A 22608-nucleotide genomic window follows, 5' to 3' on the forward strand; every position below is an offset into this window, starting at 1 on the left:
ACGGGATTTTGTACAGATCAAGAAATAAGTACTGCTAGTGTTTCAGTCTAACTACCCGTGACAACTGGTGGGACTTTCCTCGGCTCCTTGGAGCCTAGCTGCAAAATAAGGACACCAGCCACGTGTGATAAGCGTGGAGAGGAATCCAGCAGCATCTCTGGATCTAGCAGTGTGTTTATGCCCAAGTCAGCACTGTAAAGCTACTGGGTTAGAAGGAGAAGCCCTTAACAGAACAGATAAGTGCTCCCAGATTGCTGTAAACAACTCCTCAGTCAAGTCACATCAGCCTGTGAGGTACTGGGCACTTTGTGTAAATGCACTCAATACTGGAGTCGCCCATCAACACCCAGAATTGGTTTTTATACCCATCACACCTACGTGCCACAAGGTACGTGGCTACAACTGCCACAGGATTACAATTTTTATTTTTTAAGAGAGAAACTCATGATCAACACAAGTACCATTGCATGAGCTACCACACAGAGGCAGCTGGGGGTGGGTGGGGAAGGACAGTATACTACTGAGACAGTTCTTTCCTATCCAACCTCTAAGAGTCCCCCTAGTTTAGGCATGGGATCACAACACACCAGTGTGAACTGACTTGACAAGATAATGTAGAAATCCTCTGGCAGAACTGAAGTAGCTCAGCTGCCAGCCCAGCCCATTTTATCCTTCCAAGGATGGAAAAAAAATTAAAGCAGCGCCTCATCCCACTAGCTTTTGAGTAGTGAGAGAACGTACCAAAAGCCAAACTGTTATGAAAGTCATGTTTCCTCAAATTTAAGTAATAGCTAATGATTACAGAGAGACATCAGCAAGTCATAAGGATTAAAGGCCTATGACGATGGGGACCACTAATAGCAAAACTGACAAAAAAACAAGCCACAACAACTGTGGCTAGAAAAGCACAGCTCAGGAGCTTACCTTTGTCCAACCAGGGATGAGCAGGACAAGGCTAATCACAGTCTTCTCAAAAACCATTATCAGCAAGTAAAGGATACACTGGCCAATCCAGGCAGCAGCTTGTGGTGGGTCACCTGGGAAAACAGCACATTAAATCTGAGACAGAGGACAGGAGGAGACAGCCTTGAAGAAAAGTTGCCTCACGCTTGATATCCAAGCTGATCAGAGGGACAGGGAAGTGTTTCCACTTTGCAAGTTTTGCAGTGAGACAAATACTTGTTATCAAACTTAAAATTACTGGAGAAATTTTCTGTCTCTAGTGGTAGGAGAACATGCCTGGGATAGAAAGGTTTGGGGTCACTGCTGGGTCTACAAGTCATTACTCCACTGAAGATCAAAACATACCAAGACCTAAGCTCAAAACTTTCTAGTTTAAAAAAAAAAAAGTAAATCTGACTTGTATTAGAGAAAATTTAGCAGACTTGCATCCCTTACTAGTTGCAGGTCATTTTGTATAGTTGCAAGCTGATGCAGAAAAATAAGTGCAGACAGGCAAAAATGCACCCTGCTTCCATTTGCGCAGACTGCCCGTATCAGAGCAGCTCTTTGTCTTTCATTCTGCAGATGTGCTTTTGAATCAAACTTGACTATAAGCAAGAGAGCTCTCTCATGAGACACCAGACACCACTACCACCACTGGCCTTTTGTTCTAAAAGCCAGTTCTCTTTCTGCTCCTTTTAAGGATGATTCTGAAATGGATATGGCAATTGAGGAGATCTCTGGCTAATTTGAAGGGCAGGTAACAAAGGAATTTCAGACATGACTCAAAAAGCCCTACCTACCTCCCAGATGCTAACACTACCTGTATTCATCTTCCTTCTGCCCTGCTCTCCATTCCACCAACCTGCCTCTGAAATCCACCAAAAGGAGAAACCACCACCAAAAGTCTTCTTGCCTTGCATCTCCTCCCCCATTGCTTGTCCTTTCTAGATCAACTGCTTTGCTAGAGCGAGTCCTACAAGTGTCCTACAAGGCAGACAGGCAACTTCTGTAAAAGGGGAAAGACACAGCTCCGGCTCTCTACCTGAAGATCTGGAATTCTCCAAGTTTATCCAGCAGCTGCAACACTTGCAGACACTCCTGGGCTCTCAAGAGCCACAGCTCAGCAGTATCACGAGTGCCTAATGGAAGAGCCATCCCTGGTAACTCTAAGGAGACCAGATCAACTTCAATGAATCTTGGGTAACAAGTTCTCCTCCACTTGGGGGAAAGGATGCACAAAGCCTTGGAGATGCATTTTTCCCTCCCCTTCAGCCACCAGTGGGCATTGCCAGTATCCAACCCATGGTACTGAGCTACTTTGAGCTGGATGGGTACAGGGGTTTGAGGGGAGGAAGCCCTCCTTGTAAAAGGCTGCAAACATCCCCTCTCCTCAATGTACAGATCACTCAAATCCTCCTTAGAGGAAGCTTCAAAACTCAGAAACCTCAGCATCCTACTCAAAGGGTCCCTGACAAGCATGCAGTGCTTTGGGGCATCCATTGTTTCATTTGCCCCTTGTCTGGTATCCTTCTGTCAAGGCACCAGAGATTTAATTTCTCATCCTGGCAAACCTAGAGAAGTCTGCAGAGATGGGTCACCTCCACTTTTCCCCCACCCTTCCAGTGGCTAGCAGCCTCGTAGGAGTAGCTCACAAAATCCTGGTAATTTTGACCAGCATGGCAGACTGATAATCCTTCCTGATTTAAAGCTAATCCCAATAGCAATCCCTAAGGCACTGGGGATTGCTATTGGAGGATCAGTCCCCAAGAGACTGACTCTCCTCTATACAAGGACCAGTAAGTATCCTGCACCCTCTATAAAAGAAAAAAATAAGTTAAAAAATCCAAATCAGTCATTAAAGACATTACCTGCAATTTGCTTCTGCCCAAGCCTTACCCACCCAGCAACAGTCTGAAAATTTCTGGTCACCAGTTTCAACACAAGAAGCATAAGCTTTCAGTCCTAAACTGAATTAACTTTTTTGCTGATCAAGTGAACGACTGGTTATGCGATACTTGCTGTCTGAGCAAGAGACAGGGGCTCCATTGCTCCAGGTTTTAGAGCAATTCACTCAAAAAGAATCAATGCTAATTAAATATGAATGTTTCCAATGGGGTACTCACTAAGCAGTAAGTAAAAGCATATTTGCATTGTTAACAACGATAATGGTACCATATCTATTACATGTGCTTGCTTCAGCCCTCTGTAAGCACCCTGCCAGCTGGTTATCATCTTCCCGGGCTCATCAGAATATCTCAGGTCTGCAAAACTGAGCTACAGTATCTGCCTTAGGAAGCTGCAACATTTCCTCTTACCACTCAAATATAAAGATAACCCCTGGCAGCACTCATTTCCAGCATAATCAGGCCAGAATTTGGAATTAGATCTGCGCAAGAGAACCCAACCCACTGCGAGATGCCGATGCTCAATGCGCTGCCGGAGCAGACTGGGAGCTCTGCCCCACCTTCCTCAGCACAACACAGTTGAGACGTGGCAGGGGAAGACATCACCAGCAGTTTGCAAAAGCACATTTATCCAAACCACAGGCCACAGAGACCGGCAGTGCATGCCAGGATTTAGTAAGAGCTGGTATCCAACCAAGCCCAGCTCTAAGGGGATCTGCCTCCCAGCAAGGGCAAAGCAGGTTTATGTGTCTATTTGTCCTTATTCTACCATTTATTAGCAACGTACCAGAACATTTGCCTCGTCACAAAGCTACAGCTAAGAAGTAGTGGCATCCAGCTAGTGTCTCCATGCCAGAGACCTCAGCGTGATCACCTTGCATCCCAGCTTTTTAATTGCTCAAGCCATGACCAAGAAGGAAGCAAAGGAGGGGAGAGGGAAGGACTGGGAGGCCAAGGGTGCAGAGAGGCTGCTGAGCCGGGAGGACAGCAAGCAGAGAGCGGCAGACCAGCAGGCAGCCGCACAGAGGGAGGGAAGGAAGAGGGAGCCAGGAAGGTTACGTGGGAGCGCAACCCGCAGAGGATTTTCAGAAAGCACACGTCTCCGCTCCCTGGCAGGCAACAGCTTAATGGGTGGTCTGCAGAGGAGCCTGGAACGGTGCTACAGGCAGCTGGCAGTTAAAGGTCAGTGTCAGAGAGGTTTTAACCCTCCCGAAGCATGGACAGCCTCTCCCGATAGACTCGGGCACACAGTTGACTTTGTAGCGGGGCTTTTTGCCCCATACCCCAAGACCAATCGATTCTCCTACAAACCCCCAGGTTACCATCACCCAGCGGAGCTCCGAGTACAAACAAAACAGGAAAACAAACATATCCATCGTGTCCTTCCTGCATTTGAACTCCTTCCCTTTTGCTCTGTGTTCTCAGCTGTGCTCCGTGCGCCCGGGGAGACAGGACTAACGGCCACAGCACCCTTTGCAAGTCGGCCCTTCTGTACTGCAGTTGCGACAGCACTGGCAGAACACCTCCCTCTGTCATCTCAGCTTGCAGCAGCGGCAAGTTTGAGATCTCTCCCAAATACCCGCCCCCCTCACACCCTTTTGGGGATAGGAGGTCACTACCATTCATCACAAACAGCAGGCTATGGTTCTTAGTTTCGCATACTGTGCACTAGGCAGCCCTAGCCAGGGCTAACCAGGCTGATACACAGCCACTACAAAAGACAACCTGGTTCTGAACTCACCCTAGGCATGGACTTGCCCACGTCGCCAACGTTAACAGCTCCTCACCCAAAATATTTCCCCTTCGCTTTCAGCTCACAAGAAAGCTATCAAATTGCTCTTGAGTTTTCTTGAGGTTTGACAACCTTTGGAAAATGAAAAACTCTTCTCCCTTTGCTAGAGAACAGGTTTTACCACGCGACTCCAAGATCCCCCTTAGGGAACCCCACTTCTCCGAGACCAGAGCTCTACCCCAGTTAGACCAGCTTCACTGGCTAAGCGTACAGGGCAGGCACAAGTGGTACAGCACGCCTGCACTACCAAGCAGACCTGCGCCCCTCACTACCCACCACATCCCACCTTGTCAAAGGTGCCTCCACCACAGCATGGAGCTTCAAGTATTTGTATTTCTCACTCCAGTCTTTTCTGCATTACCTACAGAAGATGCTGTGAATCTTCTCTACAGTTAGAGGGACATCAGCACTTCTTACATGTCCAGGGTAGAGAGTAGAAGGTTATGGAAAGAGACCCACAGACCTACACAGAGGCCAGATGTGGCCAGGTGCTGTATCACCTTGAGCAGCTCAAAACTGCTACTTTTCCACCACCTCTTCCTCCTCCTTTTCCATTCTGAGCTTTGTTTTCAGACTATGGGATGAGATGCTTCTGTACATGAATCCATCCTGGTGCATAGAATCAGACAGGACTTAATTTCCACTCCCTGACAAGAAGATCAGAGGGTGTCTCCACAGTTACTTTTTACTGCATCTTGGTCTCCCAAGGACAGGAGGCTGCTCTGTAGCAAAATAACTCAGGACAAAGATGAAAATGAAACAGCAGCACGGCCCACAGGGCTGCAAGGATGCCTTCAGCTAGAAACAGGCAGTGGCTCATTTCCTCTTCATCAAGGAGCTCAGCTGGCTGCTGCTTACCTCAGCAAGTTTGAAGTCATCCAAGGACCACTGATCCACCTCAGAGTGGCCATCATCCACGCCTAACTCACCACTAATTCACCTAACTCTAATGCCAGTAACCTTCAAGTCACCATCTATTCGCATCTCATCAGGGAAGAGGGAGCCTTTGGTGTGGTCCCTGGACAAGCCCATGAGACAGAAGGGCCACATCTCCTCCTTCCACAGTTAGGAAGCAAGGCTAGAAAGCTTAAACTGATCCCAGCTAACCAGACACCTCATTTAGGTGCTGGCTTCCTACAGCAGGATGGTCAGAGGCATCCTCAGATGCCACCTGATGTCTTTAATGGATCAAGTGCTGTCCAGAGGCGCCCTGCTCCATGCATGGATTCTTCTTACATGAAGTGTTTCCGTTACATACAACAACGTTTCTGTCACAGAAGATCACCAGCCCACAAAAACAAAGAGAAATAAATATGCTCTCCTCTTCTTCGCTGCCTTCAGAGCTTCCCTTTCCTTGTTGAAGCATGGGGAATCATTCCAAAGGATCCTTGCAGCAGCCTCCACATCACACCTGTAGGAGATTACATGTACCATGCTCCCTTTGAACACTTCCAGTTTCCTGGTTGGAAGGTAACTCAGGACATCTCAGCTCTACACATTGGCTCTACCATCTTTTAGCTTAATGAACACTCTTTGCTCAAGCCTTCTTACAGCCACCTCCCACCCTCATAAAAACAAATATCCTCCTTCACCTCAAAGAACACACACACTCTTTTAGACTGTTCTCCAGCAGCATCGCTGATGCTCCCCACCATCAGCAAGACTTCCTTGGTGCAGACCTAGGACCACTGCTGCCTCCAGCAGCCTCACACAAACACTTGTCTCACATATTCCGCTTGTGCGTGGGCACCCAACTGCTTGCAGAGCAAAAGCAGCGCTGCTTGAGGTATTTGAGTTGTTACCACACAACAGGATTAGTTTTAATCCAGGCTGTCTAATGCACCAAGCTGTCAGCATGGCCCACGTTACTGCCAGACAGCTTTATTTACAGTCTTTTGAGGACTGTGTGTGCACTGAGCAGGTAGGAAAAAGCTTCACCACAGCCAAAGCAGAGAGTTCAGGGAGGTTGAAAACCAAACATCTGAAAGCACCAAAAATTTGTACCAGGTGACATGGTGGGAATAGAAAAGGTCAATAAAAACCTCTTAAGATATACTCAAATGGTACCACTAAAACAGAGACCTAATTATCAGTGTCAAGGACAAAGGAGGGCAAGAAATAGCAGTAGAGCATCTGAATTGCACAGAAGTGCTCACTGTGAGGGCAAGAACAAGGTTTTCAGAGATTGGGACCTGATGCATCAAAGCAGCCAGATGGGTCCAACGGACATCCCAGACCCTCTCCGGCATGTTCTGCATCTGAACTAAAAGTGAGCGTACAGCTGGAAGCAGTCCCCAGCCTGCAGTCCCTGGAAATACTGCTGTTGCAGTGGGGTAAGCACTGCTGCTATCAACCGGATCCAGGAGGCTCAAAGGTTCGCACCCCTGCTCAAAGCAAGGGACCTGATCACACACTTGACCATTTGAAGATGATCTTCAGTCCTCTCCTTACTTTTCTCCTCTGGTCCTAGGGTTGGAAAAGCCAAGCATGCTCAGGACAGGACAGCCCCTCAGGTTAGAGCTATTTTCAGCAGTATTTCCTCAAGCATTAGCAGCCAGCTCCCTTGGCTGCTTCAGGACATGGGAATATTTGTTATGGAAATTTTGTACAACATCACAAGAGGGCCAAAAGCAGCCCACACAGGTCCTCAGTTAAACCCAGCAGCTGGCACAGAGCACATTCTCCTATAACTAAATTTGACCAGCAGAGTTCAACAGGCCACCAAACAGACTTTAAAGGCCTCCAAGCAACATGCCTTTCCATTTCCAGACAGTGAATGAGCACAAAGCATCAAGCTTAGACTAGTCATTGACCGTGACCACAGTCATACGCAAGTCAGCATCCAGAGAGGCACTTTCAAGCAAGAACACCCTCTTTTTTTCTCCCCGTCATTTCTTAATGCTCCTCTTCAGCATTTTACTTGCACATTGCAGAAATCATCTCTTAACACAAGTTCGTAGTGTTTGCTTACCTGAAAGAAATACTCCAGTATTTCTAAAGTAATACTTCAGCATCTTTAGACACAACTACAATGCCAGGACACTGCAGCCATCCAGAGGTTCCCTCCAGGGAGCTGCTTATTGCCATGGGAATAGGGGAGGGAGAAGCGCACTGGAGCAGTTTGGAGGTGGAGCACCAAGCTGAACCGAGCTTCATCTGCGTGCTGACTCCAGCCAGCATCTCCCTTGCTCAGTCTGTATAGGCCCACGGGACCTGCAAGACCATGGGTAGCCACCTCTCAAGCCCTCTGCTTTGTTCTCCTCCCTGCAGAAGTCCCCTACAGGGAAAGCACCTATAGACGTGGCCTGCTGCTCCCCTGCTAGAGCAGTGATGCACAGAGCATTTGTAGTTTGTCAGCTCTGAGTATGTGTGAGGCAACCATCATTCTCCAAAGCCTACATGAACCAAGATGAAGAATAAACCTCTCCAATCTTTGATCTCAGGAGCCAAGCGTCTTCAGAAGAGACAGCAGCCTTGTAAAATGCAGTTTCCTGTGCTCGGTCCAAAGAGTCATCAAGAGCTGCTGGGCAAAGATGGAGCAACACAAGCATATAGAAGCCCTCGACTCTCCACTAGCTAAAAACCAGGTCATTCTTGGCTGCAGCAGTCTTTGGCTGAGAGCTCAGGCACAACAGGGGCTGATCTCAGAACGGCTGTCTCCTGGCTTTTGGAAACAGAAAAGTAATTGATTTTTCTAAACAGTTCTGGACAGCTGGATGATTGAAATACCAGTGTAGATTTAGGGGTTTTCCCTTTCCCCCACCCCCTTTTTTTTCTTCTTCTGCATTAATGTAGCCATTGCAGCCACGCAGGGAGAACCACCCGGGGCCGTGGAGACAGGCTACCAACAGCAGAGCAGAAGGGACTGCTGGAGCCCAAAACAAAGGATAACTGCAGCAGTTTGCATCAGTTGCAGGGATGCAACCAAGAGCTGGAACTTCAGAAAGGAAGCGGCTGCCACAGGTTTTTCCTGCTCAGAGACCAGACAGGTAGATGGGTGAAGACACAACTGTTCTTTCCTGATAGTTGGAGCAATGGCACTCACTACTGTCTGCAACAGGGACTTGGTGCTCCCCTGGTATTCTGCCCCTCCTCCTCTGCAGGGCTGCAAGAGATGCTTTTGCTCCTCAGGGGAACTGAGGAAAGCAACACGAAGTCTGGTACAGCAATCAGACCAGAAAATGAATCATATTCCTGGAGCTTGTATCAAACTGTACAAAGTTTACTAGCATCTTCCAAACAGTTTTGGAAGTTACTCAACACCCAAGATGAGGACAGCAGTGTTTTCCTTCCCGAGCCCCACGGCAGGATGGCATTGGACACGCCACTTGCCTCCTACCTAACTTTTCCAGTGTGGTTGCCCTGGCCAGAGACCTGTGCCAAGAGTGGTGCTTGGTGGATGAAATATTTAACCCCCAATTCAAGAGCTAAAATCAAGCAACAGCAGAAACTTTTTTTGGTTATTATTAATGAAAGCAAGATTTCCTCAGAGGAGTGAGCTGTTTCTGTAGTCTAAGCCAGCCTTCATGAGGGGCCAGCTACAGCTCAACAGAAGTTCATTACTGCTCTGCAAGGTCAAAGCAAGCTGTTAAAGCACTTTAACATTTCCTTGCTTTTGCTCAACTGCAGATGGGACACGTGAAGCTGCGCTCTGGGATGCCTCCTGGGATGGCTGCAGTTGGGCTCCCAGTCCCTATTGCTCAAAAAGGGAAAAATGCCAGTCCCTGAACCAAGAATATCTGGATTCCTCTGCTGTCTCATCGGAAGGACTTTAGCACTCTATGCTTGGCTCCTCAGCTCTTTGAGAAAGAGCTGTCAGGGGAAAAGGTATTCCCCACCAAATGCATGCTGTCAGGATGCTCAACCTGCTCTGGAGACCACTGCAGCCCTTAAAGCCACTCTCAGGTTTGATGAGAGCCAGCCCTGCCACGTGCCGTCGTTTCAAGCCATCTGTTGTCACCTCATTCCCAGTCTGTAGCTCCTTCTGCTGCCTCACGAACCCAACCACCCCCTTCATCCTATGCCATGACCCACTGACTGATGCTGAACGTGAGTCTCGGTAAGAGCTCACGAGTCAGTGGGGTCTCCACACCAGTCCTAGTTTGGCCCAAGTTTCACCAGCTCAGTTATCGGACCAGCTACTAAAAATACAAAGGAATGAGACCACCTTCAGAATAGGCTTAATGATTAAAGGTCTTCAAGTGTTGGAATGTGATTGGTATGAATAGGCTGTATTTTCTAAAGTCAGCCTGAATTTGTCTTTACTCGAGATACCACGTACAATAGGCAAAGGGTTAATTTCCCCTTCCCTGCAGCCGCAGAGAAGCCCTGCTCTGCTGGAAGCTGGCTCTGGTCTTTCTGAAGAGAAGTGCTACCCTCTAGTGGGGATGGCAGAGAAAGGCTTTTCTGAATCATCTCAACGCAGGAAATCAGAGGCCAGATTCAGCCACGCTCTTTTTTTTTTTAAAAAAAAAAATCAACTGGCACATCCCGCCCCCTAAACCCCACAAGTCACTTGAGAACTCAGTTTTGGGGCCAGGCTGCGTCCTGCTGATGCCTCCTCAAGGCAAACGCAAGAACAACTCAATGTTTTGAACTGAGAGGCTAGGGGAAAAAAACAAACAAACCCTAAAAGAACCCCACAAAAGTCACCACCACCACATTCAAAGCACCTTAATTTATCATATGCATGTCCTGGGGTATATTATCCACCCAAGGAAGCGTTCAACCTTTCATCACCAACCTGCTACGCTCGAGTGTGCTGTGCAGAGTTACCATGAAACCAGTGATGTCCCAGCATTTAACAGGCTGATCGGTACTATGCTCTGTGAGCTCCTTGCAGAAGGGATAACAGAAGCAAGCTGCTCGCATGTTTTAACCCCAAAAGGTAGTTTCTGACATTTTCTTCTCCCCATTCGTAGCTGGGAGCAAACGAGCCACCTTTGTGCAGAGTGGCTGACACCTACCATATTCTCCGAAGACCAGGTACGTGTACTTCTTACGCTGCACGATCCAGGAGACAACTTTCACACCAAGCCAGATCAGCAGCATCCCCAGCGTAGCATCAAGGATGAAATTAATAAGGTAGCTAAGAGCAGAGGAAAAACTCAGGTTTCAGTCGTGGTCTTCAGTCTTACTCAAAATCTTTTATTTCAATATGGGAATCCATTAAAAAACCCCAAGATTTAAGAAAATTCCCACTTAATATTCCAAGCTCACTTCCTTGCTTTTTTACTGGATTTTTCCTACAGCCTTAACAGCAATTTCTTAGTTTAATAGCCTGTGCAGCAGAGAAGCGCGCAGGCTCCGCCAACTCTCTGGCATTTCTCATTTATTCATACAGCACTAAATATTTCCTGGGCCAGCCTTGCTTAAGAGCTACCCCAAAAAAGAAGGCTTCCTATCTGCAGTATCCTTTGTTCTTATTAGGATGAAATCCCAAGTTTCAGGGAAACAGAACCAAACACTTCTGGAATTTCATACAAGAAAATGGAAGCTTCTTGGACACCACGGCTGCTCTGCAAACTGTGCAGAAGAGGAGGCAAAAAAAATCTGTTTCACTGAGCAGCTGCAAGAGGCTCCTATAAGCAGAGAAAGAGACCAAGAGGCAGAAGGTCTTGGGAGAGGCGAGAGGCTTGGCTCAATAGGAGGCATCCCGTGGCCCCCAAAGGCCTCTGGTTCAGGGTCCCCACTGCAGATCCAGGAGCTGAACCCATCCCCACCAGGACATTCGGGCTCAACAGGTTTGCTTTGCAGCTTTGGATGTTTAAACCTCACTGGATAGAGCGCCAGAGGCTGGAGACCTGCAGGGACCTTCTGGGGATTGCAGGGTCCAAGCTCTAATCCAGGGCTTGGTATTTTAATGAACTCCAGAACAAAAAAATATATCACTCAGACTAATGTTTTCTGGCCAGTTTTCCATTACTGGAATATTTTCTGCCAGATCAGGCCAGATTTCTACAGCATGAAGAAAATACCAAGCACAGAGCTACAGGAATGAACATTTCCTTTTCCAGAATTTGATACTGCCTCTGAATAAGGACACTGGAAATAACAATCTGCTTTTGATATCCACTTTGAAAACATGACATTAAGTTTTTCTACATCCAAAGGCTCAGACTAGCTTATTACAGTTTCCAGCTGCTGAAATCAGAGCACTCCAATACAAACATGAGTCTCTGGTGGTTTATACTGGGCAGGACACGTAGCATATGAGCCTCAAAGCCCAGGCTGTAGCATTCTAAGCTGCCTGGTTCAGGATGACAAGTCAGGCAGCACAGGGAAACAAAACATACATTAAGAGGAAAAAAAAACCCCATCAACCAAAAAACCCAACACTGAAGGGCACAGCATAAGCACAAAAGGGTTTATTTTAAAACACTGTTTAAAAAGCAATAAATCATTTTAGAGGTTATAGTTAGCCCCAGCCAAACTTGTGTCTGTTTAAAGACACATATCGAGGCGCAGCATTTTAGTATATAAAAAGGAGATAGGCCAGAAGGTTTTCAGCAGCCTTCTGAAGTCTAGAGAATTCTCTCAAAACAGGATAAAGTTAATTCTGAAACTAAGTTTGCAGCTGCGAAGCAGCTGGCCTGAAGTAAAGGTGGCACTTCTACGTTAAGCCCAAAGCCTGGCTAAAAAAGCCCCCCAACAGGACTATTGTGCACACATGTGGTGGGTGCAACTGAGTATCCCAAAAAATATCCTTACCCTGGACAAAGGCTTTCACCCACACAGTTCAGAAATCCTTCTCAATACTGCTCAAACTGCAGTCTGGTGTGCAAACAAACGGCACATTTAACAGCTGACACTCCGTGGGACACCACTGCATTGTTTACTGCAGCTTTTTGCCACTGTATTTCAAAGCATGATTGCACTACTTCACCTCCATCAGACTTCAAAGACCAGAAGACAACCCTACCCTGAAAATAAGCTCAGCGTGCTTTATCCCCACATAGTACCTCAAAAGGATCACTTTCCACCAGGTATGACCTTTTCCAACAGGCTTGTTTCTTCCTTTTGCAGACGTAGGACACGAATGCGAACACCTTGTGTACTTACAGAGAGCAAGGGTCCTCTTCAGTGAGATCCGACAGAAAAACGTTGGCAAAGTGGATGAAGAGGGCACCTATTGCTTGCTTGGAGGTATCGTAAAACCTGGAGAAAAGAAAAAAAAAAGGCAAAAAGATCTGTGCCCTGATGCACCAGCAGCAGAACAGTCACCCAAGCGAAGGTCCTGCGTGGATCTGCGTTCCTCCAAGACGCATTCCTGATGCCCAAAAAGTTGTACATGGTGAAAAGGGGCAGTTTTGCCAACACCAAAAAACAACCCCTAAACACCACCTCCCCCCTCCCGCTTCAGCACGTAGCGGCTCAGTCTCGCAGAACTGCTGCTGAGTTTTAGCCTGCAAAAGGCAGTTCGCCCTCCAGTGCCCAGCCCAGCCCCAGCTTCTCCAACCAGCAGAAGGTGCAGGGAAGCTGTTCAGCTACGTACAATTTCTGCACCCATCCTCAGGGAATTGGATTGAATTCCCAAATTATTTTGGAGGAAAAACCAAACTGAGGAGACCAACAGGCTTTTCACCACTCATGTTGGCTGGTAGCTCCATGCTGCCAAGCCAGCCCGACCATACGCCGATCCCAACCCTACGCCCACCTCTTGGCAACTCATAAATTCTACAATACAGAGATGCTTTGTAGAGGTGCCCGAAGCTGACAGCAACACCCAGCCACCTTACATCAACACACAGCTAAACGTGTTGCCTGGTCTACACCTGAGCTGGGTCAGGGGATGCAAAGCGATTAATCAAATTTAAGAACAAAACTTGACCCTGTCTGGGAGACAGCCCACATGCAGGTATGCCAGCAGACTGGAGGGGACCATAACCTCCCAGTTCAGTCACCTACAGTAAAAACAAGCTTTTCTGGAGGAGCTAGGCAAGGAATTTTACTTCTAGGGAGCATCAGCTACTTTATGGAGGTTTCCTTGGGAAGCAGCAGCAGAGTATCTCATTTAATGACAGAGTACCATGCAGGACATTCAGAGGGCCTAGAAGATTGTTAGTACAAGAGAAAATATTACATGTTACCAAATTAAAGATCTCACCATATCCTCCAGGGACGCCTCTCTTCCTTTGGTTCCTTAAATCGTTTCACTGCAAAGAAAATTAGAGAGGTTTCATTAACCAGCAGAGCTGAACTGATACATGTGTGCAGTCTGCGCCAATCTTCAATGCAAAAGCAGTCAAAAAAAAATCTGGAGGACACTCAGCATTTGCTAGTCTCCAGCTGAGCAAAGCCAAAGGACCCGGCTCCAAACTAACCAGAGGCAATGCATGCACCCACAGGTCAGAAGGATGAGGAGCTGAGGTGTTTGGGAGGTAGATGTTTGCTTCTGGCATCCTTCAGCAGCAGCATCTTCATGCCACAGAAAGCGACTTAAGGGAAGCTAGGGAGGGTCATCACTACCTACCAGCCCTAATAATTCTTCCAGGCAAATTAAAATTATGGTAGCAACAGAGAAATGACATGGCCCAAGAGTCCGTTAAGCTTTTGAGTCACAGCAGCACAATAAAGCCATCTCCTCCTTGCAGCTAACAAGGCCAGAGGACCTTCCAGGAACCTTGCACACATCTCCAGCCTAAAGGTACCTGTGCCAACCCCCAAAACCCTGCAAGCTGGCATGGCTCCAAGCTTGTGCCAGCTAATATTAAAAGGTTATTTCACTACACAATATTTTGCATGCCCTCTGGCTACCACTGCGGAGCAGTAGTCCAAGACACACGGCTTCAGTACCACCAACCACATGCCCTGAAAGAGACATTTGGTGAAACGCTGGCACAAGTTGCCCAGAGAGGTGGTAGAAGCCCCATCCCTGGAAACATTCAAGGAGAGATTGGACCAGGCTCCGAGCAGCCTGATCTGGCTAAAGATGTCCCTGCTCACTGCAGGGGGGTTGGACCAGATGACCTCTAAAGGTCCCTTCCAATCCAAACCATTCTATGATTCTTTAAATGAAGCCCCTCTGGCCATAGAGGAGTTTGCTTCTTGCAGCCCTTCTGTCCTCCTCCAAGGAGTCCTCTGGTGCTGTCCTTTGTAGTTGTTTGTCTATTGCTCAGCTTTCTCTAGTCACTACCTGGAGATAAGAGCAGCTTGGATTCTTACCTAGTTTTGCTCAGAGTGAGATCTGGACATTGCAGAAGCATCTCAAAAGGTCCCAGTGAGTTTGTCACAGAGATCTGATGCTCTCCTTGGCTTCAGCCAGCTTTCACATGCACAAATAGGAGCTGCTAACGGAAAAGTACCAAGTACCACATCCCATGCAGAAGTAATTTTTGACAGTTTTGCTGCCACTCCAGATAGGAGCCCATTTTAGAAAGTATCAGCTACCAGGCCAACTGTTCTCCTTAAACCCCCAGGTAGCAACGCTCTGGAACAAGCAGACTTGCAAGCGGCTTTTCCACTACATTAGACTTACTAATTAGAAGAAAAAAAACCCACAAAAGTAAAGGTCATTCAGTGGCACAGTCTTGCTTTGTGGTAAGGTTGCTAACAGCTACATCTAGAGCTAGAGAACATCATCGTTACAGCTGCTGCCCCAAGCACGCTGCCTCCAAACCTCAGGCAGACACAGAGGGTGCAGATCCTTGACCTTGCCTCCGCTGCTGGAACCACTCTCCTCCTCACCAGTGCTTAATGAGCTTGAGATGGACAGCGGGTTACGTCCGCCACAACCAGTTCCCAAACACGCTGCCAGCTGAATCCTTGAACAGGATTCAGAGTTAAAAATAATGAGCTGTGACTTTTCTTTTTTTTTTTGAGGGAAATGAAAAAGAAGAAAAAAAAAAAGTAAAATTCAGTGCATCCTCTCTAACTCCTGACAGTCCAGCCAGGGATGGAAGCAGAGCGGCTGCTTGGTGGTGCCATCTAGTGAAACCAAGGAGCCTGAAAGCAGCAGGACACATGAGCACGAATCAACGTGCAGCGTGCAACCCTGTTAGAGAAGCCACCCCAAGGGTACTTATCGTAAGCAGTAATCACCAAATCCCTCCATACAGCCCATCTGTGCCCGACACCAGGCAGATCACTGCAATGAGTACTGAAGAGTACCCAGACTGCAGAAGCCCAAACAGACCATGAGTTAATCTATTTTACCACCAGTAAGTCTTCATCCTTGGGAGTCCTGTAGCCTACTCTGCTCCTTTAAAAAGCAACCAAAAGCCAGACCAGACACACACCATCCCACTTGTCGCAGCTATTCTTTCTTCATCCGCCCCCCCCCAGCTACATGTAATCAGACACAGCCTTCAAATTCACAACCAAGGAAGGGGCTTTTTTCACTGCTGACAGTTCTTGGCACACAAGGACACTTCCCAGGGCAGCTTGGGGATATGAAGACAGGGACCCTAAGTGCCACAGATGAAAGGGACATCAGAGCCACGTGCTTCTGCCTGCTCTCCCGTGGGGTAAGGAGATGCACTTTCATAGACCTGAGTTTCCTTACTGCCTGTGGGAGGAACGGGACACAGGCAACACCTCCAGTCCATTTTAGAGCACTAACACTGCTGATAAGGCCAGCACAATTTTAAACACAACTTGGTATCCAGCTCTCTTTCCAGATTTACACTCGACCCACTGGTTAGTCTTTCAGTTAGTGAAACCATGGAGAAACTACAGCTTCTAAGTAAAAACTGACCTTTTGGAGCCAGGAACTGATCTAATCCAGGCACACCACAGTAGCTGGTCCCATGGGCATCCCACAAAATACCCACAGTGTATCTGAATGACTCAGGCTATAGCCTGAAACAAGGCTTTTTCCTCCAGTGCTCGGTGAGGAAATACACAGTTTTGACAGCACAACTCATACAGGCTCCGTGTACCAGAAGGGAAACCCACCTCCCAAAGCAGAGTCAGCAGCAGGCGCAGTAAAGGCTGGGAAGAAGCACCAAACATTAGCTGCGCACAGCCGATTCCCAACTAAAGGGCTCTGCTGTTCTGCATCTAGACAGTAATTAACTGATCTGTTGGGTCCAGCTATATGTGAGCACTCAGCCTGCCAGCTGGAGCCCCACCATCTGCCCCAAGGGACAGCAAGGGCTCATTCCCCTGGGAAATGCCTTCCTGGTCCAGCCTGGAAGGACACAAAAACCTCCCTGCCAGGAGCACTGACACTTCAGAAGTACAACTTTGTCCTTCATTTACCGACAAGGTGACAGGGCGATACATGAAAACACAATCCCCCTAACTCAGGACTTTGGTCAGGCACAGGCTGGGGTTTCAGTGCCACTCTCAAATCCACAGAAAACCAGCACTCCAATGACCTGATCCGCTATTGCCAGAAGTGGGTAACAAAGCAGAAGTCAGGTCAGGTTATACCAAGCGTCGCCACAGCAGTTTGTGACCTATTCCCTGTCCAGAAAAAACACCTTACCCAGCTGCATCCCACCACGAGATATCCCTGCAGCAACGACTTCCATCAGCACAAACAAGGTCTATCACCACCGATGCCCTTCAAAGGGCCATTTGCCTTTCACCCACCCACAAGCAAGAGACCCATGGACCTGTTTGAGTGGCCAGAAGTATTTAAACTGAACCTAATAAGCTTGCTCAGCTCACGAGGCAAAGAGCAGGGTGCTGCAGAGAAGCTGTTGGAAGGATCTGCAGGCCACCAGGACAGCTAGCTGACCACTAGCCCAACTGCAAGAGCACCAGGGATAATTTTCATTGTTTTCTTAATGAGAAGTGGCATGTTATGTATCCACAGCCACTCAGGCTAGAAATACAGTAATTCAGTGTGATAAGATGACAAGTAAGAAGTAAGAAGTTAATGGCGTGGTGCCTTGTTGAACACAGCTTGTCATGCCTCATTAGATTTAAAAGAGTTATCCGAGACTCTGTAATTATCAGAGACAGTAAAACTGTTGTATTAAAGATAAAAGCTAGTATTATAGAGAAATAATTAACTGCTTAATAGGGCATTTACTGTGCAGAGCTGCAGCAGGCTGTCTCCAAATTAAACCAGAAACCCAGCCAAGATTACCAGAGCTTAAACAGGCAGCAGAGTTGTTCGGTAGCCGTGAACCAGAGGTTAGGGGTGATGCTAAATCCACATAAAAGTCACACCAGGTCTTTGAAAACTCAAGGAGCTGATGAAGTCCTCTTTGAAGCAGCACTGCTTCTTTTACGCTTTGGGAGCACACAAGGGCTCTGGAGCAACAGGTTGAGCAGCAACTGCAAAGCGTCCCTCTCCTCTTCCAAGCCCTGCAGAGAGCCAAGCCACGGCGTGCACAGCCACAGGCTCAGCTGGCTGAGGTTGGAGAAAGGCTGAAGCCTCCTTTGCTCTTCTCAAAACATGTCTCCACTCACTGGGGTCAACTCAGTTCTCCACCAGCTGTAGGCATGGGCTTGCTGCCATGGCTCAGACGGAGCAGTCCACCCTTAAGATTTATTTTAAGAAAAGTTGTGCATGCTTACACATACATAAAGCAACCAAGAAGTATCACACCTTTAAGTTCTCGCACCTATAACCAATTAAAAATTTAGTTTAGCGCACACAGAGCTGCACAAGAGACAAGCCCCATCCAACTACATAAAATTGAGACCAGGATGTACTGGGTATACAGCAGAAAACAACAGGAATTTATCTTCCCAAACAGTGCTACCAGCCACAGCATTGATTATGCCAACTCTGATTCCCTTCTCAGCTTTGACCACTTGTAAAGCAAGCTGGCTTTTGTGAGGAAGCAACGTTACTGCACATCTCTATAGCTAAGTGACCCTCCAAACTGCCAGATACCTGCAAGCCTGTTTAGGTCAGCAGTCGGGACCCCACCACAGGCCAGGAAAGTGCAGGTCCCACAGCGTTCTGGCACGCATTTGCTCCTCATGGGCCCATGTGCTGGTCACTGCCTTTTAAGTCTTTACAAACATGCTATACACACACAGTAAGGACTCCCAATCTCACCTCATGCCTCTTCACATCAGCTCTAAACAGGACACTAGTCCTAGTAATATATGAAGCAAGTAAAATTCACATGAATCTTTAGATCCTCCCCTTGCAGTCCACACCACTGGAAATACAGGTGAGCTTTCAGACAAATCTGGGAAGCCTAAAGGCAGCAATGAACTGCAAAGCTGAATGCAGGTTGGGCACAATTGCTCCAGGGTTCACTTCAAGCAGGGAAGATTGAGAAGTCAGCTTCATCTCACATTTCCACCAGTGGTGTAAAGTCTGGATGTTCGCAGCATGTTTAAGGTGAGTCCTAGCTAGTGTCGATGGCCTACGGAGTTGCCCTTTCATCAGAGAGCAGAGCTATTTGTGTTCTGAAGAGCAGCAAATTTGGGAGTTATGACAAGCCAACTACCTCTGACAGCACAAAACCACCCAGCAGTGTGTATTGCTGCTGCAGAGACGCCAGAGATCGATAGGAGATGCTGGGTGAAATAAAGCTGAAGACTCCACATTCATGGCTGAGGGGCCTTGTAACAGAGCAGGATGCTAGAGCAAGCCCCACGAAAAAACAAGCTGCTAAACAGAGGAACAGGGAGACTGCCTGTCCAGATTGATCCTGCAGGACCCAACTCTGCACTGAACCTATTTCATCCTGATCCTGAATTACTCTATATTTCAATTAGTAGTAAAGCAGGTGGATGTCAATAGTAAAACAGTTCACACTGTAGAAATAACGCCTTTCTGAAGGAAATGCAAAGACAAGCCTCAAGAACAACTAAAGGAAGCATCATGAAGTCCCAACCTGAAGCATACAGGCTGCTCCAAGGCACACAGCCCTGCTGCAGCACAGAGATAAGGTGCTGTGTGACCACTTAGACTTGCCATGGGGTCCAAATTATCTCAAGAAAAGACTGGGAAGGTAGGAAGATGCTCCTAGGAGTCAGAAAGGGACCCACGTCTATCCCACTAAAGAGGTGTAAAGCCTCAGTGAGATGACAGCCTTCCTTCTTGAGTTGGTGTCCTCACAAGTTACCGCTCTCCTACTACTTGGCTCCAGTTACTGCAGATAAAAAGCCATGAAGTTAAACCAAAAGGGAAGGAAGATGAGTGACAATTTGAGAGACATAGCCTACCCATGGTTGAGAAAGGGCAGGGCAGGAAACAAAATACTCCCAGGCCTTTCCTCTTCAGCCAAGGACAATAAAGACCACATACACTTGAAATTCCCTGAGGATCACCAGGCTGGGTGGAAGTTGGACATCTGAATAAGAACCTGTGAAATGTAATAGAAGAAAAAAAGCAAGTGTTTGGAAGCAGACTCTTCCATTATAGATCTGTAAATAGTCAGAAAGCTAGAAGATAAAAGCTTGATGACAGCTAGCCTCACTTTTTTTTTCCCCCCAGAGTAATAAGAGGTAGACATCTATTATGGTGTTTTCTTGATGCAGTAGAAGGAGGACAAGCTTTGTCAGCCCCAGACACATATAGTTCCCTGACGTTACTCAAGTCCGCAGCAACCCTGCCCTGCTGTCTACTTTCGTTTTAAACGAATTGTCTGATTATCATAATCAATTCAGACAAGGACAGCAGTGACCACCCAATTCCCTCGTGCTGCTCTTTACCCCACACATGGTGGAGGGCCCCTGCATGCAGCATTCTCCTGCATCCCTGACCCCATGTTGCATTCAGACAGCTCTCCTACAGGTGTGTGCACTAGCACAGGTGCCTCTTACCCCTCGTGGAAACAAACCCCCTTAATTTGTGCAGAATTAGCTGCACCTAAGTCAGGCTTTTACAAAATCAAATGGGAAAACTTACTTCCCTAGGAGAAGCTTAGGTGTGCTTGGTTGATTGCCGCACCATCTCCTTGATAAAACTTATTGCAATCAAGCAAAGGATTCAAAAGCTGAGGTTTGGAAGGGAGAGGTCAGCTCGGACAAAGCTTCTAGGACTTGATTCACAGGAGATGCAAGCCTGACCCCACTGAGCTCAGTAGCAGGCCCCAGAGGATGAATACTGAAAATGAACCTGATATTAGAAGTACCCAGAGATAAGTACAGCAGCACTAATACACTTAAATTGTGAACGATCCACCAAAAATGAAGGCTGCAATGCCCAGAACTGGTTACACTGCCACCTGCTTTTAAGAGAGAGGCTCGCTAAATCGTCTACTGTAAAGCCCATCTCTGGGGCAACATCACACTAGCAAGAGGGTCAGGACTTTATTTCTGGCCTTTGCAGAAGAGGACTCAGAGCTACTGTACCAGGGAGGAAACAGAAGCTCTTCCCCTGCCCAACCTCCATGTTATTTATAGGCAGCACAGCCTCCAATAACACATTTCAACCTGTTTTGAACGACACACCCTTTCCCAGGCTCTTTCCAAAGGCCAGGCAGGAAAGAAGCCAACATTCAGCATACAGAGGCCAAAACCCTGGGGTCTGCACTATTCTTAGCCTGAGCTACTCAGACAGCTCGACCCGAGACACAATGGGAGGAAGCAGCAGCCACTGTTTGCAGAGAGCGGCCAACATGCTGCTCGCGAGATAGGCACACGCCCAAGCTGGAAAGGCTCAAACCAGACACCCTCCATCAGTTCAGGGAGCAGCAAGAGTCCTGTCCGTGGTTTAAGGAGACAGATTGCTACCAACTCACATCCCTCTAGCCTGCAATAGATTTATTTAGCCATTCCCTCCCAAATACCCTTGCACCAACGCTTCAAGAACGTAAGCACCTGTAGCAAAACTGGCAGAGGGGGTAACTGAAGGAAGGAATAGGAATGGAGGATATGTTCTAGGTTATCTCTGGGCCTGCAAGACATGAGGCAGCAGGGAAGTATATAGACTGAACTCACTCCTACTGAAGATATCCAGCTACTGCTGGGGTAGTCCACAGCATCTTTCAGGCAAAAAGAGTTTATTCTGGGCTAGAGTGCTCTGACTTGCAAGACAAGCGTGCACGGATAGCAGGCACTCAAGAAGCTGCTGCTGGAGCAATGGCCCTACGCAAAGCCCTGCAGTGCTGCACACTGGAGATCCCAGGCTGACCACAAGAAATAAAAGACGACCTGGACATCTTTCCTCCTCCAGATCTCACCTGACAGCTGCTCCTCTCCTGTTTCTTGTGTAGTTGCTGACATTGTTTAGCCAATATATTCCTATTCCCCATACAAATGCAGAGTCACCTGCAGCTCTAGTGCAGGGGAGGCTCTGGAACCCGCAGAGCAGCACAACCTCCACGTGGTCCACCCTGCAGAGACATATCAAGAGCCTCTGCTGGAAAATTCATCCATCTGGGGACCCCAACTGCCTAAATGAAGGCCGCATAGTACTTTGGTATGGTTGTCAGCTTTAAGCTCTACCCCATGTGTCTTATTTCTATGTGGATTTTTACAGCTGTCATTATAGCCAAGTGCCAGGTGGTCATAAGCCACAGATCTGAGATAACAAGCATCAGTTGTGCTTTGCAGATTGAGAACAGGGCATATTATTTGATGACACAATACGTCTTACATAGGCTGGGCTCCTGCTCAAATGCAGAGTCCTGGGGGAGGCAGTAGGGAGTAATTGTCTCTATAAGCATCACCACATTCCAGGTCAGTCCCTTGAAAAATGGGGTTTAAACAGGGAATGCTGTATCTTAAGTCCGTAAGATCTGAGATCATTAAGAGAACAACACCTGAAGAATGAAGTGATACAACTGGTCTGGTAATTATCATTAAAGTCTATCTGCCATACAGTTTTATCACAAATGATGTTAAAAAACCAGCTGGGAATTTAACAGACTCCTCCTTAAAGTTTTACTTGCTCCACCTGTAATTACAGAAGACTAGTTTCCCTGTAAAGTTTCTCCTACAGAGTTAGAAGTCACCTATAATATCAACTGTTCACCATATGTCGCAGAACCAATTCAGCAAAGTGCTCTGCAGCCCTCAGGTTACAGATAACTTTTCATGCAGTTCTATGCCAGCTCATTTCTCAGCTCACCCAACCCATTTGCTCCTTCAGAAAGCAGGAAC

The 22608-nt window shown here is 47.4% G+C and overlaps 1 protein-coding gene across 1 annotated transcript in view; it reads right to left on the minus strand.

Annotated features, from left to right (window-relative positions):
* The window catches only part of LOC104344791 (store-operated calcium entry regulator STIMATE), a 36010-nt gene that overhangs the window by 8075 nt on the left and 5327 nt on the right, over positions 1-22608 (minus strand). The window contains exons 2-5 of the mRNA XM_086474908.1: positions 13748-13796; positions 12703-12798; positions 10608-10729; positions 925-1037 (exon numbers count right to left, since the gene is read on the minus strand). Of these exons, the coding sequence (XP_086331034.1) occupies positions 925-1037; positions 10608-10729; positions 12703-12798; positions 13748-13796 (380 nt within the window). The remainder of the gene's footprint in view (positions 1-924; positions 1038-10607; positions 10730-12702; positions 12799-13747; positions 13797-22608) is intronic.

This window comes from Leptosomus discolor, chromosome 1 (genome assembly GCF_034619465.1).
Source record: "Leptosomus discolor isolate bLepDis1 chromosome 1, bLepDis1.hap2, whole genome shotgun sequence".
Taxonomy (NCBI): domain Eukaryota; kingdom Metazoa; phylum Chordata; class Aves; order Leptosomiformes; family Leptosomidae; genus Leptosomus; species Leptosomus discolor.